At 49.4% G+C, this 20,386-nt stretch overlaps 1 protein-coding gene across 2 annotated transcripts in view; it reads right to left on the bottom strand.

Moving 5' to 3' along the window:
- The window catches only part of COL5A1 (collagen type V alpha 1 chain), a 160,034-nt gene that overhangs the window by 61,799 nt on the left and 77,849 nt on the right, over window positions 1-20,386 (bottom strand). For both annotated transcript variants that reach the window (XM_075112369.1, XM_075112370.1), the window contains exons 8-16: window positions 19,046-19,198; window positions 18,685-18,741; window positions 14,606-14,647; window positions 14,276-14,338; window positions 6,413-6,487; window positions 4,765-4,857; window positions 1,773-1,829; window positions 1,561-1,614; window positions 860-913 (exon numbers count right to left, since the gene is read on the bottom strand). In XM_075112369.1, the coding sequence (XP_074968470.1) occupies window positions 860-913; window positions 1,561-1,614; window positions 1,773-1,829; window positions 4,765-4,857; window positions 6,413-6,487; window positions 14,276-14,338; window positions 14,606-14,647; window positions 18,685-18,741; window positions 19,046-19,198 (648 nt within the window). The remainder of the gene's footprint in view (window positions 1-859; window positions 914-1,560; window positions 1,615-1,772; window positions 1,830-4,764; window positions 4,858-6,412; window positions 6,488-14,275; window positions 14,339-14,605; window positions 14,648-18,684; window positions 18,742-19,045; window positions 19,199-20,386) is intronic.

Genomic DNA, 20,386 nt, shown 5'->3' with positions numbered 1-20,386 from the left:
AGTCAAACACAAAGGGGTAAGGCAGGACCGCAGGGACATCTGCTCTTTGGTCTGCGGCCGAGTGAAGTTTTAAGTCGGAGCTTGCCTGCTGGGGAGCAGCTTCCCCTGGAGAGGGGAAAAAGGCTGGTCTGTTTTTGAAGCAGCATCCCAGGCTCAGCCGGGCGCTAATGAGGGGTGTGAGACAAATGGCAGCAAGGCTGCTTCGCTACGTGGGATGCTGGGACACGGTCATTGATTTTAATTTGAAATAATTATCTTCCAGCACATTTTAAGATATGCTAATGACGATGTCCACAAATTGAAATGAGATAATTTTTTTTTTTAAGAAAGCCAGAAGCGGGTCACACAACACCACCTTGTTTCTTCTTCTGGCAAGCCAAATCACAACAAGCCAGAGGATGGAGCAAAATAAAAATCAGCATCGGGGATGTCAACAGAGCAAGGGAGCATGAAATACCAGCTCCAGAACCCCTCCAGGGACTGGAGTCTGTATCTGGAGTATGTGGAGATACTGGCGTATCCTCCTCACGCGCTACTGAGACTTGGGGACTGTCCAAACCAGCCCAGGGCATTTATGCAGCTACACCCTCAAGGCCACAGAGCGAAAGAAAAAAATAAAAAGAATTAAGACAAAAAAGTGGGAAGTGTGGACTTGCAGTTCTTCTTATACTGCCCAGCTTTTGACTCTCAGCCTCATTTGTGTCTGCCCAGATGGACGGAATGGTCCTGGACAAGCCACCGGCTGGCTGCCAGCCTGCTCTTGTGCAACGCTCTTGGTGCTCAGAAATTGGCAGCAGAAAAAACTTCTAGCAGAAACTGTAGTTAATGCAGCCATCAGTGCAGCTCCCAGGACACTCACCCTGCGGCCTGGTTTTCCTGCTGGACCGGGAGGACCCTGGATGCCTCGTGGACCCTGCAAGGCAGCAAGGAGAGAAGAAGAAAAGCCATCACCCAAAGGCATGACAGACAGACCCAGCACTTGCTGGCATCACAGGTCAGGTGCTGCTGGGGCTGGCAGGGTCACCAAGGCCATGAAATGGGATGCGAACCCCTCAGGCAGAGCCCGTGGTTCAAAATACACAGGAAAGGCTCAGGACTGAGCACCTCTGGACAAGAATTGCATGCGTTCATCCGTGAGGAAGCTTTTGCCCTGCAAGCAGCTCCGCGGGGTGGAGACAAGTCACCTCCCCCACCATTAGAAAATGGGAACTTTCCCTTAACGCAGGATTTATTGCTTAGAAGAACAATTTCCTGAGTGTTAGCAAACTCCCCACACTCCAACCCATCTCGTATTCACAGGACTTCTCTGCGGATGTCTTTGCAGGAAAGGACTACCACCTGCAGAATTTTACACCATTGGCTGAAAATTATGTCTCGAGTCTGCATTTGGATACTTGAAGGGACATTTATATGCAAAACAGATGTTCCCACACCTTCCTACTTTCAGCTGGCACAGGATTGCTGAATCGCTCCTTCACAACAGCCTCTAGAGCAGGACGGGTTGCCCCATGCGTTCGCTTCCCCCAGATCCCCCCGGTCACCCAATTTGCCCATGCTCACCTGAGGTCCCATTTCTCCAGCTTCTCCCTTTAGTCCTCCACTGCCCGGGGGTCCCTTTGGACAGAGAATATGATTTATACATTTTTCCACAACAGAGCCAGGAGGAAGATTCATACCATGTTAAGAAAGAGCCATTCAGGCAGGTAAGCCGGAGCATCCACAGAGCCAACGGCAGCCGGGTCTGCTCCGTCCTTGCTCGCCCGTTCACTTACCATGGGGCCCGGCCGCCCCGTCAGACCCATCGGACCCGCTGGTCCTCTCAGCGCCAGCTGCAACAGAAAGAGAAACGCTGCTCAGTTGGTGTCTCACTGGGGCAAAGCCACCATCGTGCCACCAGCCACACGTTCTCTCCGAGAACCGCCAGTCCCCGGAGCAATGTCCATACCCTCAGCCAATTTACCCAAGATGGTCTAACCTGCTGCCCCTCCAACTCCTTTCTGCATCCCCAAATGGGCAAAGCCCCTGGACGGTGCGTGGGTCGGCTGAGACCCACACGGACCTACACCCCGCCTGCCCGCAGGCACCCTCCCCCCGTACCCCCGCTCAGCACATGAAGGACAAACCCCCCGTATCGACACGTAGAAACGCACCCTGGCCCAGACCCGGGGCAGATGGAGGGGCGAGGAGTTACCTGCATTTAAACCAAATGAGAATCTGCCTCTGCAGGTCAGATCTCCTTTTCCATCATCACGCAGAGACACAATAGAATGGAAGCTTTTGGCAACAAATCATTGAAGGTAAATGTCAAAACTGTGTCTGGAGATGCTACAGGGGTTTGTTCTCATATATTTATGATCCCGGTTCAGTTTAGGAGGATTTTTAATTTATAATCCTTGGAGTTCAATTTTGGAGGATATTCTTCCTTTTGTTTTTGGTTACTTTACTGTTTAACATCCTGCAAACAAAATGACAATTCTACTTGCAACAGGGGGCTTTTAGCTCAATAATTAAGGAGTCATGTAACCATGCATCAAGTCACTAATTTCCACAGCGGGTAATGGGGCTGGTCCGCGCTTTAAAACATCACTCGGACAATTTGTTCCCTCATGACAATTCAACACTTTAAAAGAGTTGTAATTATCTGTGTACTCCAGTAATTAAAATCTACCCGTGATTGGACTTGGAACGGCATAAATATTGCACAAATGCTAGATTTTGTGGCATCTTTTTACAGCACCCCATTTAAAAGCGAGATGCTCTGAAACGCTGCCGGCTGGGACATGTTCGGTGTCTAATCAAATTTAAATTTTAAGGCAATAAATCAAGCTAATAATGCAATTAGCAACAATTATAAGAAAAAATAAACTCAAAAAAAGGAAAGAAGATATTCTCTCCCCTGCAGGACTCCTTTTCCATTCCTGCCATATCCTGTAACTTCCCCACAAAAAAAAAAAAAAAGTCATTTATTTCCCTTTCTGCTTTGGTATCAGGTTTTTTTAGCAGAAATTGACTGACAATAGGTAGAAGGTAACCAAGAAACTGATTTTCTCCTTTATTGAAATATTCAACATTTCATCCACAGCCCAAAAGTCACCCAGGATTTATTTGGTTTTTAAATTTTCCTCCAAACCTGAAAATTAAAAAAAACTAGAGAAAAGGGACTTTGAGTGAGGGGAGGGAGGTTCTTTGGTTTTTCATAACAGTCACAACTTTCAACAGGCAGGAAAAAAAAAAAAAAGAGAACAAAAACAGAGTCTGAGAAAGCAGATGCTTCTCATGAAATGCTCATCTGGTCAAAGTCCCTATTTCCCAGCAAATTGAAATGCTGATGGAAAAATTATAGGCTGCCTTGAAATTAAGACTGACAAGTTAACACCAGAAACATAATCCACCATATTATTCTCAGAGCAAGGTTAATGGACAGGAAAATGCAGTGGCTGGTGGCATCCGGGCCCTGTACTCTGCTGGAATATGTATAAAATCAAACCCCTTGTAGAAGGGGAGTCGGACAGGAACCACAACAGCCCCAGATAAGCCAAAACACCCTTTATAAGCCTAAAAGGGGCATGTGCCGCCCAGCTGGGCAGAGACCTCAGTGGACTTTTCTTCACTCAAGGGTGAAATAAATTGCTTTTTAGCCTATTTCAGTAGACCAGCCCAAAAAGCCTGCGCTAAAGTGACCGCCAACAGCTCTGAATAACAGACCAGCTGCGTCCAAGGCACACGTCCCAGCTGCAGACAGATGTGGGCCTCGGACCCGAGGAGCACACCTAAGCTCTGCCCCTGGATGATTGCACCTGGCAGGGAGAGGAGCGGTGCCTCCGAAGCTGTGTTCCTTCGCAAGCTGCCTCCCTAAACTACCTCATATTTTCCCCTTTACCGCAAGGGTGTGCTTACAGCCAGAATTTGGTCCCTCCTGGGCAAGATCGGGGCAAACACAGCAGGAGGGCACTCGTGGGGTCCCCACGCGTTCCTTTCGGCTGTAATTGTGCCTCTTGTGTCAATGATCAAATGTAACTTCATAGAAGCCCTTTTTGAAGAAAAATTTCAAAGCTGCACTGGCTAGAAATTAAGTTTTATTTTAAACAGATGAATATGAAGCCTTATACACTAAGGTGCACATCTAGGCAAGGAGAAGGAGTTGTACTGGGAATGTGCATGGCCGATCTTGTTTCACCAACCAGCCTATGTAATAAACACCGCCAGGGATCATCTGGTTATCGATCAGTAAGGTCATCCAAGGAAAAAAGGTTGCATGGATAGTCATCACGTATTCCCAAATAAATATATTAAAGAAAACAAGAAGATTGCAGCCTAACTGTTGAGATTTGTGGAGCTGGGTGTGATGTACACTTAATTATTACATTTTACTGGGGAGGGAAAAGAAAAAAAAGAGAAAACCCCTACAGCACATCCCGCAACTGTTCATACAGACTCCCAAAACTGTCGGCATAAACAGCAAACACTACTGAAGCCACCAGGCCCATGTCTACTGGCACCAGCAGAAGGTCCAAGGTCTGTAGGCAATTTAAAACCATGTTTCTAGGGCCTGGCCTACTGCTGGCCATTATTAAAGGCCAAGTCATCCAGACGTCATCCCCTCAAGCCACACAGGCAATTCCACCTCAGATGAGAGGCTGTTACCGCCACCAGAACCACTGATGGTACCAGTATGAAGCCATCTCCTCTGACACATTTATTCTGGTCCTCCTCCTCTTTCTCGGGCACCTGCTGCAAAAGGCATCCCCACCTCCCTTCACTTACCCTGGCCTGCTGCAGGATGGCTTGGGCTTGGGCTTCCTGGGCTGAAACGAGAGGTCCTTTGGAGCCAGCATCTCCTCCTCCACTAAAGCGGAACTGATGGGAACAAGACAAAGAAAGCAGGTCACAGGGATGCTGTTCCTCTGTCCTCAGACCAGCCTGACTCCTAAACAACTCTTTCACAGCATGACCGACCCAACCCCATCACCGCCCTTCCAGACCATCCGATTAACCATCGTGCTCTCAGGTCACCCAGCTCACGGGCACAAACCGATCGTTTCCCACGTCCGTACCCGCGCAGCAAATTCTGCCAGCTCAAAGTAGCGCACAATAAGAGGGATTGTAGGCTCTGAACTGTAAGGACCTCACACGCCACCGTTCAGAACGAAATGCAAAGTTCTCACAGGGCTGATATTCCCCGTGTGGATGCTGCTGGCCAGGAGACCCCCGGAGATGGGGTTGCGTCAGGTTATTTGGTTGTAGCTGCCTGTTTGCCCGGGGATGAAGGCTGTATTTCTCAAGTGTGGCAATGTGCTTCAAAGAACAGTTTGGCTTATTGTTCAAGCCAGGATCCTTCAGCACACAAAGGATTTAAAAAAAACGCAAGCATTAATGTTTTATTTTCCCAAGCTTGAAAGGGAAGGAGTTTAACGTTTTCTTCTGCCTCGTCCACCCCCAACAGCTACAAGCCCGCTTTCCAGGACACACACCCTTCTCCTGCCTTAATTGCATGTGTGTTTGGGGTTTTGCAGGAAGGACTCTCCAGGCTGCAGAACCTACTTGGACAGCTCTTTCACCTCCATTTCACCTCTGCATTTCACTTGGTTGGCGCTAAGTATATGACCACACGAACCTGGCAAGCATATTCAAAGAGATGCAATTTATAGGCCTATGATTGGTTGCTGTAGAGGCCAACAAATGTATTGTAATGGCCAGCTAAGCTCCATGTTGAGCACTTGGCCCGGGCTGTCCTAGGCACCCTGCCAGGAACCTACACAAGTATCACCCTACCATTTGGAGCCCGTACAAGAGTGCTGTGGTTTTTCACTAAAGACTCTTTCCCTTTGGTACCTCACCACTTATTTTCAGCATCTGGTTTCCTTAGGGCTTTCTCACATCAAAGCAGACACAAAATATAACCATTCCTTTGGCATCCCAGGACCAAGAAGGCTGACTCTGTACTTGCTACCTTTTGTAGGACAAAAAACCCAACGCAAATTAATCGTTGGTCATCAGAAGAGACCAGTTTGTTCAGGTGCTTACAGTTTTGTCACCTGCTTTGAAGAGCTGTTAGAGGTTCCTCACTGTAGGAGGACGGGTTCTGCCTGGAAGTTGGCCCCTTAGAGGTGTCTTCAGTCACTTCTTCATGACTTTCACTCTCCAACACCATGCCCAGTCAGAAACATGCTTATTTATCACTTCTGGAAATTTTAACCTACCTGCCCCTGTGCTTTTGACCAGTGAAGAAGTTACAGTGCTTTACAAAAAGTAAATTTACAAAGGGAACCATCCAGATCCATCTTTTATACCAAGGAAAAGGTGTCCTTGGTGTAAAAGAGATGGGAGGCTTCTGCAAGAACAGGCACTAAGCAGCAGCAGAGCCAAGAAGCCCGACTCGTTTAAATGCTTTTTCAGTTACACTTGTACTTACAGGCAACATAAGCATTGTCCCTGGTGGTCCTGGTAAACCATCTGCTCCTGGAAGACCTGGGCGACCGGGTGGTCCCTACAGGAAGAAGAAATAAAAATAAACTTCTATAGCGTCATTTTAGTCATGTCCACACATAAGTAGGCATGGCTGTAAATGCATATGTCACGATACTGAAGGTTCCCTGTCTCGACAGGCAGGCGCTGAGCACGTAAGCATCCCAAAGCTACGGCAAATTTGTGGAAGCACATCCGTGAGCACACACAATTTTTCTTAGTAATTTCCTTTTCTTACATCCTGGCCCCCGTATTTCCAGGGTCTGCCATATGCAATTTTCCAGCAAGCAATAAAAGCCTCTGCAATATTCCAAGTTAATGGAATCGATGTTTAGTTGGGTCTGTTAAAACCTATTAAAAATGCATATGAAAATTCATAACTCGGGTCAGCAAGACAGAAATGTGGAAAGATAAATATGTTTCTGTACGTGTTCAGTCATTTGGGTCATTCCATTTTTCCCTCTTCTGTCTTTTTTTTTTTTGGTCCTGTGAGGCTACTTCCATCTACAAGGGAGTGATCCTGTCAGTGGCTGTAAATCAGCAGAACTCTGAGGATCTCAATGGAGCTGTACTGATTAACATCAGTTGAGTATCTTTAACTTGTACTAAAGAAAAGAGTATGCAGTAAAAGATCTATTGATGAAGCTATAAATAATCAAATATGGCCAATTTTCCTAAGACAGCCCATAGGTTATTTGTATTCCCAACTGCGTACTTGGCAAAAAGTTTAAGTTAACCCAAATTTGCACATCCATCCAGCAGTCCTACGTGCAAATGAGGATGACATCCAACTACTCAGCGTGCATGCCTAATTTTCACACCAGCTCAAGGAGCTGAAGGCAAGAGTGACTTGATCACGTCCCAGTGAGGCTGAGAGGAGCCACGGTGCTCATTTCATGGCAAGACAGACAGGACCGTCTGGCCAACAGGCACTTGGACATTCCCTATTTAGCAAACACCATAATAACTCCATCTGTGGAGGGCCAAAGCTCTTAGAAGGGCAGGCAACAACCAGGTATGTTAACTCTCGCTCTCTTCAGCCTGCCTGAAGCCCTCCAGCCTACGCAGACACCAAACAAAAGTAAAAATAAACTCCTGCCACAAGTCACAGACATATATGGATACGCTACAGGGGCACAGAAGAGCCAGACCTTGCCCCAAAGTCACATGCTCACCCCACAAGGCAAAGGGAGGTAGATAAAGGTGGGAAAGGGAGGACGGAAAAAGAAATAGGTAACAAAGTCCCTAAAAATCAGACCATTTAAGAAAAACAATGAAACAAACATTTTGTGTGTTATCCTTGCCCCACTGCCTTTCAGCAGGACCTTGGTGCATCGCTTTGCATCTCCCATCTTTGCTCCCTCCTCATCCATTCCCTCTATGCCATGTTCAACTTCACATTTCCTTTGTCGTCTCCCTCTTAAAAAGGAACCCAAACCATTCAAGCCAAAGTTTCAGACACTAAATTAGAGCCCAGCACCAGGGCGGGAGCGAAGAGCTGCCGCTGCTCCACCCTGCCCCAGCCCGCGCATCGCTGCAGCCGGGCTGTGGCCAGACCTGCACCGCAATTACAGGGCAGAGCAGTGCTGCGGACAAGGTCTGCACCGCAACCAGCCCGGAATAACAACACTGCTCCCAGCGCTGCAGCAGACAGCACTGCAGCCAGTGATTTATCAGAAAAAAAAACCCCAACCATCAGCTCCCTCAGCGCCAAAGGGAGACTGTGTAACGCACCAGCCCATCCATTTTTCAAGACAAGCTCATGATGTTACATTCATGCTGTTTACTTAGTCTGGCTGACACCAGAGTCCCTGACTCCGCTGATGAGGTGCAAAGGGCAGTCCCATCTGTTGGAGCAGAAGCACAATAAATATTTTAAGCCAGACTCATTTTATATAATAAACTTTCTTCCCTCTCTCTCTCTTTCTCCTCTAACTCCGGTCCTGCGTATGATGGATCAGGAACGAGCTTGTTTATCTCTCTGGGTGTACTCTGCCTGACAAATGTTGATGCGATGTTTTTCTACTTAAACGCCTCTTTTTGTTTCAGGTTGGGTGTGTGAGGTCTTTTCCCTTGTGGGGTTGGAGCAGCGGGGGGCAATAGTATGGAGGAAAATCAAACACATAAAGCACTTCATAAATTTAAATTCATGAATGCCTTTAAGAAAAGCAGCACGCCAGACTCTCAGTTGGTGTAAATCTATGTCACTCTCATTATGTAAATAGAGATTTGCTGATATATAGCAGTTGGGGACGGGGACTTCAACTTTCATTTGGTGCAGTGCTCTAAAATGCCATGCTAAGCGCAAACAGTAATGCAATATTTCAAGGGAACGTTGAAACTGAAGCCTCGGTGCGTTGGTGCTCAGGCTCCTCGAGTAGGAGACAGTGACAGACAGAGCGGTGCCCAACAGCCCACAGTACTGAGCCTCAGCATTTGCTTCAAGTGTCGCTCTCTAGGATTATTCTTCTGCCATGTTCAGCCCTGGTCAGAAAATTACACAAGAGAAGATCTTTCTTGCAGTGTCTGGGGTCTTCTAGGTAAGGCAGCGCTTGTCATCTGACGGAAAAAGGGCACCCTGAAAACCTCAAGCTTTTCAGAAGCCCAGTAAGGACTGCAGGGATCCTTACAGAAGAGAGAAGAGGGGGCTGAGGGGAGCCCCTCTCGCTCTCTGCAAGTGCCTGAGAGGGGCTGGAGTGAGGGGGGGCTGGTCTCTGCTCCCAAGTCACCAGTTATAGGATGAGAAGAAACAGCTTCAAGCTGCATCAGGGGAGGTTTAGACTGGAGATTAGGGAAAATTTCTTCAGTGCAAGAGTGGTCAGGCCGTGGAACAGGCTGCCCAGAGAGGTGGGGGAGTCACCATCCCTGGTGGGGTTCAAAAAACATGTAGACGTGGCACTTGGGGACATGGTTTAGGAGCCCTGGGGGTGTTGGGGGTTGGACTTGATGATCCTAGAGGTCTTTTCCAACCTTAATGATTCTGTGATTCTGTTACACTTCTGAGACGCTAAACTGTTCTCAGGGGCATAACTCCTTTGGGACGCAATGACTGTATGGTCTTGGAAGATGTAGCTACTGCTTTGCGACCAGCCTTCCCCAGAGACATGCTGACCAAGCCCAGAGCACCCAGGCACCCCAGACTCCCAACGCACCGTCAGTGACAGAGCTGCAGTTTGCTCTAATGCTGCAGCTCATCTCGTTCAAAGGAACACATTTTCCTACTTTCTTCATTCCCATGAAATAGCTCTCTGGTCTCCCAAGTGCCATATTTTCTTCTTCCCACTGCTCGAAGAAACATGCCCAAGTCATCCTAAACCATCCTCCCCCCCACACGAGTCCTCTGAAACCTCCCACAAACAGGCTGCTCTGCAGCTTTGCCGGTGATGTAAGCTCTTCTTCGCATTGTAAAATAACTGGGATAAATGAACAAACTGGCACGATGAATAAAACAGAGCTAAATGAGTGTTGGCCAATATTAACATAGCTGAATATTGTTGGCATATTAATTCAGTGCACCTGCCCGATTGCAAATAAAAAGTCTTTCTATCAGATGCAGGCAGAGGAAATGTTCCTCACTGTACACATAAGCGTCATGTAAAATCATGAGCTATGCACAGGGTTAATAATAAACAAATTACAAGAGGAGATGCTCTAATTGAAAAGGAATATTTTAATACAGTTGCAGTTCCTGCCTCTGCAAGTTCATCACTTCTCTATGCTCAGTATGTTGTATTACATTTTGTTCTGGACACTTTGAAAAGCAGGATGTGCCGTCTGTGCTAGAATGCAAATTACGCCTTTCATTTCAGTGTGTGGAGCAACATCATCCGGGACTGTGTGTCTGCCGCTGATTGGCTTTGCACGGCCGGTCAAGAGGAGCCTGGCCAGCAAATGCCTCCATCTGCCCGGACAAGTGGCAGAGATGCAGACTCCCTTGTCACCGGGGCCAGCATCCAGCCTGCCAGGCAACCGAATTCTTTGGAGCAGAAGCAGCAACTCAAGGGGAAAAGAGAAAGCGTGTAGGACCCCCGCAGAATGAAGACCCACCAAGAGCCCGATGAAGCCAAACAGCTCTCCTGACTAATCCTATACCACTGCAAGATGCAAACCACTGCTGGGACCTTGCCCATCCTCTATGAAGTCTGACACCCAAGGATGCAGAGCCCTGCCTTGGTCCTTCCGCCAGGGTAGTGCAGGAGGAGCCTTGAGGTGTCTCAAGGGTTCAGCCCACCTCTCTGAGCAGTGGCCCTGGCTCCCGGCCGTGAGCTGAGCCCACAGCTGTGTTTTGACTTTCTGAGGTTGCAGGCACCTATTGATGGAGCACAGTTAGGGCTTCTCGTTCTCAGTCACGTCACAAACACAAGTAACGTTATTACTGTTGCATCAAAAACCAATAAATACACCACGACTGTAAATGAGGTGGGGTCGTTACAGCAATGCTCCAGGGGGGATGCGGGAGCGCAGCAGCCACCAGACTCCAGCCAGGGATCAACAAGGCAAAGAGCCTTAATTAAAAACAAACAAACAAACCCCAAACCAAACCAGGGCCCAGGTTAGGGTCATTGCCACAAGAATGCCCCAACACCCAAGTAATCTCCTCAAATATACCTTAAAACTGCAGCAGACATCCCAGTGCAGGCCAGCAATGATTTTATTTCTCTCTGTGGTTGTACTTTGCAACATCAAAGTCATCGGGCTGGGAGGTGAATAATTACGGTTTGGAGCCAGCTGGTTGCTTTGTCCTGCAGCGGGCAGGAACGCTGGGAACGCAACCCCTCCTGCCTGTGCCCCCGGGGAAGGCAGCCAGGCGCCGGGGGGTCCCAGATACACCCCCATGGGATGTAATTTGGAAGAGCACCGATGTGCAGAGGGACAGCTTCCCACCTCTTGGTTATTGCAGATGAGCAGGTGGGACAGGGAACCACCTCGATGGGTGGGAGGGAATGACAGCAAGGGCAGCGCTAGGGAAGGACAACAGCTCAGGGGTACACAGGACAGAAAAGGGAACACAGATGGATTTTAAAAGTCCAGGACTGTTTACCAGAAGGGGTAAGCACCAGCTTAAAAAAGGGCTTCTGCAAGTTAAAAGAACAGTGGCTCAGCCTCCGCTTAACCCGTGCAAGGAGCAGGGCCAGAAAGGGCTTAGGGAAAAACATTCAGCCTTCCTATCTAATTGCTGTAGTTATATTTTGATACATCCCTTCCTGCGTCCTGGTGTATAACCGTGCTTGGTCGCTTCCAGAGCTGCCTCGGCTGGTGTTGCCGCGCCCGCAGCCAGGACAAGAGTAAGAAGAAATGAAAACCAGAGGGTTTGATGCACACCTGATGGCGACCACAGAGGAAGCCACAGCAAACCTCTGGCATCACTCCGGTGTTAAAAACGAGGCCAAGGTGAGGTCCTCGGTAGCACAGAGATCTTGTCCTGATCCTCTGCAACGGGTTTAATTCTCTCTCCTATTCTTTCTGGGTCTTACGTTACTCAATTAAGACAAAAAAGAAAGTTTGAAAAAAGAGATAAGCAAGGCCACAACATGAATCCTTAGCAGCAGTTGCAGCAATTAGCTGTGCTAAGATGCACATCAGAAGAAAACAAGACCCCTTATCTGTCCAGATCTTCCTGTTTAAACCTGGTCATCAGCTTTTCCTACCTTGTCTGGGCAGAACTGAACCAAAATCTGCCAGCAGAGTAGGAAGCCCTACAAACACAGAGAGCCTGGGCCACCCCGGCTTATCCTGCTTGGGCAACTGGGATGCGGTTTCCCCCCCTGGAAACCAACTGCTGGATCGGCGGAGGATGCTGCGGTGCACGTGAGCCTGCCATGGGTAACGGGCTGCCTTATCTGCCAGAAAAACGTGCTCAGGACCGCAGCGATCAGGTTAGGGAAGCGTTTGCTGATCAGCGCTCCCTCCCTCGGAAGGGCGGGCTGCCTTTGCTGGGTGACAGCACTGACAGCAGCGGGACGCTGCCTGTTCAGGCGCGTCTCCCGCGATCTGCGTCACTGCCGCTCTCCTCCCTCCAGCGCTTTCCAGGAGAAACTCTGGAAAACCAGACCTCCAGTCAAGCCTGTCTGCAGAAACCTACCTGCAGGCACAATTTTTGCCCTTTTTGCTAGCAGGACTGTTGGGATGCCTTAGGCCACAGCGAGCCACAGGTGGAGGCTGGCATCAGGGCTGCTGGGAGCCCTGCTCCCCGGACGAAAAAGCAGCACACTGGGAGCTATCTTGAAAGCACATTTGATTGCACTCAACCTCAAGATGTGCCAAGGCACCGAGACAGTGCCAAGCTCTAAGCTCCGTTTGTTTTGCTCACAAAAATCTGCTGAAATCAATGAATTTACTCATGCGAGACGACTGCTGCTGGTACGTGTCTCCCTGTGCCCCTGCTGCACCAGCCTGCAGCCCCACACGCCGCTCTGCTGGGCTGCACTGAGACAGGACCTGCTCTTCTCCTGCCAGCACAGCCCTGATTTTGGTGCTCCATCACCCAAACCAGTAATGCTTCAGGGCGCTGCGTGCACTTCTCTAGTTTCAGACCCAAACCAAGCTGCTCTGGCAGTCAAGGCTGATCCCACCTCGGTCCCTGTGCAAAGCCAGAGCCTGTCTGTGCTATGGTGAATCTTCCACTAGATGTCAGGCCAAAATTCCCGCTGGGTGCAGGGCTGGGAGCTGCACCCGGTCCCCATCTGCCCAGGCAGCTGTGCATGGGCACCCGCTTGCCTGGCTGCCTCTGCCAGGGAGGGGGAATAGGCATGAACTGTGGGTACAAAACAAGCAAATGAGGTGTGTATTGGTATGAGGATCATTTCAGAGACTCGACTCAAGGTGTGAGGAGAGCGGGCTTTAACGTTCTGCATTGCCAAGTACGGAGATCGCCGCTCAAACAGGGCTTGTGCACCACTTACTGACCCGAGGCTCAAGTTCAGCAGCTCCCAAAACACAGGTTATCCCTGACCTCAGGTGAGGACTCAGCCATAATGAATAAACATGCAACTCTGACCAAAGGATGGTGCTAAACTATGGGATTTGTGGTCACAGTCCACAAAAGTGCTTGGGAGCAGCTGCCTTCGATGAGACACCCCGAAGCTGGAGGCCTCTGCAGACAGTGGCTGCTAGGGACAAAAGTGATTTAAAGTAATGTCAAAGCCAGACATGCAAAACCTAAGTGACTGCATTGCTGAAGCACACAGATCAGTCTCTAGTGCTTGCTGCTACAGACCGGTAATCCACCTACGGACAAGGCGAGGTGCTGCACAAGAGCCACCTTCCCACCAGGAGCAGCCTTGGACACAAAGCAAGTGAAAGGAAAGACCCGCAGCAGGGGCGCTGGTGTGACCCTGGCACCATCCTGGACCCAAACAAAAACAAACCCTCTACCAGGCCTCGCGACACCAGCTGGAACGAGGACGCAGAATCACCGCTGAACTTCACCTTACCGTGCTAGGAGCTATTCTGTGTGTTCGCTTACCCTGTTTTCCCAGTACCACAGCCCAGTTCCCGCACTGGGATGACCAGCCATGTGCCAGAGGGTGCAAACAGAGAGCAGAGGGTTTGTCAGCCTTACTCATAGTTTTAGCCTGGAGAAAACTGCTTAATATATTTGACCAGCATGGCTGTTCCCCAGCCCTTTGCCCCCGGATGCAAAGGTCTGCCCTGCACCCTACCATAAGCTCCTTTTGGGGCTGACTCAGAGGAAACTGCTACTTCAGGATGAGCGGTATTTTAGGGTTCCAGTGATACACGACAGTCCTGCTTTGCATGCACAAAACAACCCAAGGCTTCAGCCAAAGAGGGGAAAAACACGGGTACTCACTCTCTCCCCAGGGTCACCCATTAAGCCCACGGGTCCAGTTGGTCCCGGAGGTCCTGGAAGGCCCTAGCATAAAAAAGATAGGAAAAAATAAGCCACAAAAGGAAAATGTGTTATTATTTGTAACATATTTGTACAATGAGCAGGAAAAGAATTAGAGATTTCTGTTTATTTTTGCACCAGAAAATCGACCCCGAAGCGCTCTATACACATGCATGGCATATGGAAGCAATAGATCCCGAGAACAGCTGTGTGCTGAGCTCTCCACATGCATCCAGTGCCCTGGAGCCGCACACATCCTTCAGTACAAGGTGTAGACAAAATGCCACTCACTGCTGGGCCTTCGGGACCGGGTGGGCCTTCCACCAGCATACCCTAAGCAAGAGGAAGGAAAAAAAGGGGGAGTTAGCAAGGCACTTCCTCAAAGCCACTTTGACTACAGGGGCTGGAAAGCCCAATGATTTACCTATTCTTAAATATTTCAGGCCTTGCTGCTAGGTCTAGACATTCCAGAGCTGAAGGGTTTCCACTCTCTGGATGACTCCTGTGTCCCCATTGCCAGAGGCACAAAAGGCACTGCCCATTGAAAAGCCAAATACTGACTATTTGTGTCACAGAGGGCACGCCAGAACAGCCCTTTCCCCCAGCACCAAGCCCACCCTCACCCCAGCACAGGGTCGCCTTCCTAACCACAACCCTTTTCCCTTAGCTCATGGCCAGGCAAAGGGCAAGCCCTAGGGCATGCCCAGCCCCGATGGAGCTGGAGCAGAAGAGCTCCTCTTCAGGAAGAAGCTGTTTCTAGACCCAGGCAGCTGAAAAAAAAGATTTATCATCAAATTGCAAGGTTTTTTTTTTTTCTTTTTTTAAATTACTTTCCCAGCAGACTGCATGCTGTGATTTACTCTGTGTACCTAGGAAATCACTGTGTGGGCAAAATGGTAGAATAATGTTATTCCATTCCTTTTAATCTAAATATTTTGTCATAACTTTAAATCAGGTCTATCATGTACTCAGTAGAATTGAGCTTCTTTTTTTCCCCCCCTCATGGGTATGTAAGAGGCAGGAAAGAAACCTCTCCATAAACCTGGCAAACGCCTTCCAGAAGGCATCAGGATGATCTGTTGGGAAGAGCCCCACAGCAAGCACTGCCCTTTTATCTCTGGACCAGTGACCGTGCCCCTGGCAGCACCCGGGTTGAGCCAAAGCAGTCCCAGCTCACCTGTAGCAAACGGGGACATTTTTCCTATGGGATGAAATCAGCCTGTAAAAATCCATAGATAAGCAGTTGGCTCACATAGGAGAAGCCCAGAGGAAGCAAGTACAGGGGCTGGTCCCCTGGGCTCAGACTCCAGAGCCAAAAGCCTCAGCTGACCCCACGGCAGCCACTACAGCAGGCAGGGCTGAGCTGAACAAATCTGAAATGTCTAGAGGAAAATCCAGGCATTCCTGCCCCAAAAGCCAGAGTCTCTAAGTCCAGAGGAGCAAATAACGGGGTAAAACATGCTGCCATGAGCCGTTCCCGCTTCCATTAGCGGGATGCACGTTTCCACACCGCTAACGCATGGCCAGCACTATCTTCTGTCCCTCCCAGTGTCTATACTACTCATTATTGCCTCGTTTAAAATCTGGCTTCCTCTTCATTTGGATGTGTTAGGGGAAATTTTCTGCTGCTGTCATCACAGAAGCCTCTGTGCAATTGCTCTCCAACAGCAAAGTTGTTTGGTCGTGGCCTTTGCCCTGTGCCCGTTTTGACAGCACTTTCACCCTGCCACGGAGACACTGCTCTCTTCTGGCTGGGGTTAGGGGTGAACCCTACATGTCATTCCTCCGACCCGCACTAACTGCGAACTATTTGCTGTGGGAGGCTACCGAGAAGAGGGAAGCTCTGCTGATGGAGAAGGTGTCCCCCCGGACATGCACTAAGCACTGGCTCCTTTTCAGACACATGATGAGGACGTTGCACAGGAAACCCCAGAGACCCCAGCAAACCTTTCCCCATAGGGACACCCCAAGGTCCCTCCCCGTTGAGACCAGCGATGGCACGTTTTGGTGTGGCAGGCTCCAAAACAGAAACTAATACTTGTCTCTGGGCTGGTGCAGAGAGCCACAGCCCTCACAGGTCTCCCCAGGACATTTTTGGGGTGCTGGGTGCCAGCATTACCACGGTCTGAGCACGCACAGCACCGAGGCTCTGCTTCCCATGGCCTCGGCACGCCTCTCCGCGTGGGGGAAGAGCCTGGGCTAATTAGCCAATTTGCAGTGCAAACATCCTCGGCATCTTCCCGTATTTATCTGCTGGTTTATGTTGAGCTCTAGCTTTAGGGACATCTGGAGATTCTCCTCGGTGAGAAACCTCCACTGTTTATATGACTGCTCATCATCAGGAGCAATGGAAATATGGGAGGGTTTTGGGACCAGGATCATGCGGGGATGCCACCGAGGGCAACTGCCTTGGGTGTAGCAAGGAAACCGTGGATTTGGGCTGTCCCAGGGGAAAACAGGGTGTTGTTTCCACTCAACACCCAGGTGCTACCCACAATGGAAGCCAATATCACAGAAACAGCCTAAAAGATGGCTGCAACACAGAAAGGTGCCGTGCAAAGGCTGATCAAACCCTCTCCGAAGGCAGGTGCAAGCACCAGGGTCCCCCACGAAGGGCAGAGGGCTTTGAGGAGTGAAGGCAGCCTGGTGCCTACCGAGCTGGGATGCAGGGGGTCCCCCAGCCATCCCTGGCTTCTTCCCTCCTTGCCCTGCGCCTGTGCTGCTCCGCTGCCTCCAGCGAGCGTCAGCACAGAGCAAGGATTGAAGGATGGGTGGTTTGAATGAAAAGGAGAGAAAATCCAGCAGAATCTGAGTCCTGCGTTTGGTTTTTCTTCCTCCTCTGCTGCAGCTCCCACCAAAAAAAAAGAAAAAGAGCTAAAGAACGCAGCAAATCTGAATTTCTCTCTGCTGAAGAGGAACCGCACGGAGAAGGAAAAGGCGGCATTTGGTCTTGTTTACTTTCTGGCAAAAGCTATACATGCTCCAGTGTTTTGAAATAGTGAAGGCGGCCAAATTCTTTCTGGATGATTAAATTTAACTATTTTGTTCGCTTTGTGGCATTTCAGATTGGTTCTGGAGAGGGCAGGCTGGGTTTCTGTCATCGTCTTTGTGCGGTTCGGCTGCCCCCCGCCCTTCCCTCACCTCTGATAAGCAAATCGCTCACTCCTTTTGTTTGCAGAGCGAGAACAAGTCCCAGAAAGGAAGAGAAGGAAGGAAAGGTCAGAAACGCTTTTATAAAGCACTCGGTTCAGGCTTTTCAAGCCCCACTGCTGCACCCCAGCTTCTCCCCGGCCTCCCTCCCCCTCCCATAATCTGCAAAAGTGTCAGGCAAAGGAAGAAAGGGAGGAAGAATTAAAAGAAAAAATAATGGTCTCCGAGTGATGGGAAGTGCTGCCACGACACTGGGCGCCGTGCTGGCCCTCTGCCAAGGAAAATTAGGTTAATTGAGTTGCTGGTGTGCAGCGAGCTTGCGCTCGGCCCCTCGGGGACGAAGCTCGGGGGGGACAGTTATAAGGAACTGAAGCCCTGTTTCCAGCCCAGGGCAGAGCAGACATAGGGGTGCCTCCCCATCCTGACCCACAGCGAGGGACAGACACACGGCCATCAACCAACAGCCTCTTGCTCCGCTCAGCGGGCACCTCTGAGCAAACACCAGCCATCCTCACCATGAGGGCAGCTGGGGAGCGGCTCCGTCCCACCCCACGGGGGTGCTCTAGTTGGGCACCCATATTTTTTGCAGACTGCAAAGGGCAGTTTAGAAAGAAAAACAACCTCAGAAACAGGCCAGGGCAGAATCGTAAAGAAAGAGAGTGCTGGGTCCCACTCCGCGGACAGCACAGGGTTTCTCTGAAAGCTGGTGGGACGCAGGCGCAGGAGCAAAGCTCTCCTCTCCCACAGCTGCGTGCAGGGAGAACCCTTTTCATTTCCACAGAGATGAACCCATTAGTTGCACAATTAAAGCCGCCCAAAGCTGCAAGCTCAGGTCAGGATATGACCTGGCCACCGGCTGCAGGCACCCAGGGGAGAGGGTTCGCTGCCGAGGCGGGGGCGCTTCAAAACCTCCGGGGGAGGCGAGACATGCCCTCTGCCTAATGCTTCAGTTCTAAAAGGCCTAAGGTTTTCTTTTGGTAAATGAGAGATTTCATGGGGAATTTTGTACTTCCTTCATAATTTAGGTCACTTCTTGAAGTTTTTGTTTTAAAAAAATACAGTATTTTATATTACAAGTTTTTAAATGAACCAAGTAATTCTTCCATGGGAAGTTTTCATCCCAGCTGTACCACTGAGAGCACCAAGCCATACCGAACGTACCCCTTGTACCTTTTTCCTTGGGAAAAAAAACACCCACGAAAACACCAGATGGTCCTTACCGGCTCGATAATCGCAGGCTCCCCCTTCTGTCCTTTCTCGCCCCGTGGGCCACCGATCTGTAGCACACAAGGGGAACAAGGCCAGACAGTCAAAGAGGACATCGCCTGTATCAACATCATCACTCTGAGCAAGAACAGGAGATCCTGGGGCAACTTCTGCCACCGAAGGACTGCTGACGTTCGTGTAGGAAAGAAACGGGGCACCTCCTCCCCGGCTCGTGCAAAACACCGCATGGCAGGTGGATGAGTCCACGCGAGATGCTCTCGCTGGCTTTTGCGTTGCTAATCTCCTTGCTATCAATTATGGGAAGACAAACACTTTGATCTAGGCTTATCCTTGATGGAAAATGGACTCCCTTACCCCTTCGTAGATGGTGTCCTGGTTAGCAGGCATGCCGGGGCCGATGTCAGGAGAGACTGTTCGGTCGTAATAGTTATCGTAGTAATTCCCATCATATTCTTTTATTGTTTCCTCAGTGAAATCTTTATCCAGGTCATCTCCTCCTTGAGCAGGCTGGAAGCAAAAGAGCAGCAACGTGTCAGGCTGCAAATCTCTCTAGGCTGCACACACTGGTGCTATAAGGGGAAGACTGGTTTTTGCAAAGTGAGGATGCTTTATAACAGTTGCAAAGAAAAAGCATAGGAAAAGTTGAATTCTGGAGTTTTAAGGTTTCCAGTGACCTCCAAGGGTCTTCTCCAATAACAGGGAAGGATGGGAGGATGTTTATGTCAAAGCGTACACCCTGGCTTTCCCTGGGATTTCTCTGTCGATACCTGAAATAACACTGTGAGTGTAAAAGCTTGAGCAAGGAAAAAATCCCACTGCACAAAGCAGCCGCTCACGTCAGGAGGGCCCTGCAAACTCTAAAGGCCTAAAGAAAGCGGGATGGAAGTTTCAAACTCCAAGCCCTACTCATCTCCCACAGCCTCAGTATTGGAGACACTGGATTATTAAGCGTAAAAAGTCACACATCCAGTCCCATATTTCCAATGCACATCGAAGGCACAAACGTGTCACTACGAGTATCCAGTTACAGGACAAAATGTGGGAAAACCCAAGTTCACATCTACGAAAACCTCCTGTTTGTTTAGTCGGGGCTTCAAGTTGTGATTGTGCTCGTCCGAAGAGCAGAAGCAGAAAGTTTTACAAATCTGATGCATTAATCCCTGAATCCTCACAGCAACAGATGCCGTGGACCACAGGCAAGGACACCCAGACAGGTGTCAGAATTTCCTTGCCTCATTCCATACCCCTGTGCTTCCTGCAGCCTGGCAGGCAACCGTCTCTTGGCGTCCTTTACTCTGAGCAGCGCGGTAAAGAGCAACATGTGCCAATGATATTTTTTTGTTGTTGTTTCTTTCCCATCCAGGTAATGACCAAAATGGTCCATAACTTAAATTATTTCCAGTGCTTCCTAGAGAAATTATCTCACTACTACAAATTCAAAATCATTTAAATGCCACCACCACTTCCAGACCTTGTTTCTGTGCCAAAACTGCTCAGAACCCATAAGCGCGAGCATCTGTATCTAAATTCAAGAGGTTTTAAAGTAAGAATAAGCCTAGCACTAAGGCAATCATTGCTCTGCCACCCCATCTTCTTTCACCTCTGCAAATACCAACTGGTTTTTGCAGAAATTATAGTTTAGCAATTGCTCAATTAGAAAACTTGGAAAAGTTAGCATTATTTTTCCTTTGTACC

The sequence above is a fragment of the Phalacrocorax aristotelis genome, chromosome 17 (assembly GCF_949628215.1).
Source record: "Phalacrocorax aristotelis chromosome 17, bGulAri2.1, whole genome shotgun sequence".
In the NCBI taxonomy this organism is placed as follows: Eukaryota; Metazoa; Chordata; class Aves; order Suliformes; family Phalacrocoracidae; genus Phalacrocorax; species Phalacrocorax aristotelis.
Note: the sequence above shows the minus strand (reverse complement) of the source record. Positions and strands in the feature narration are given on the sequence as shown.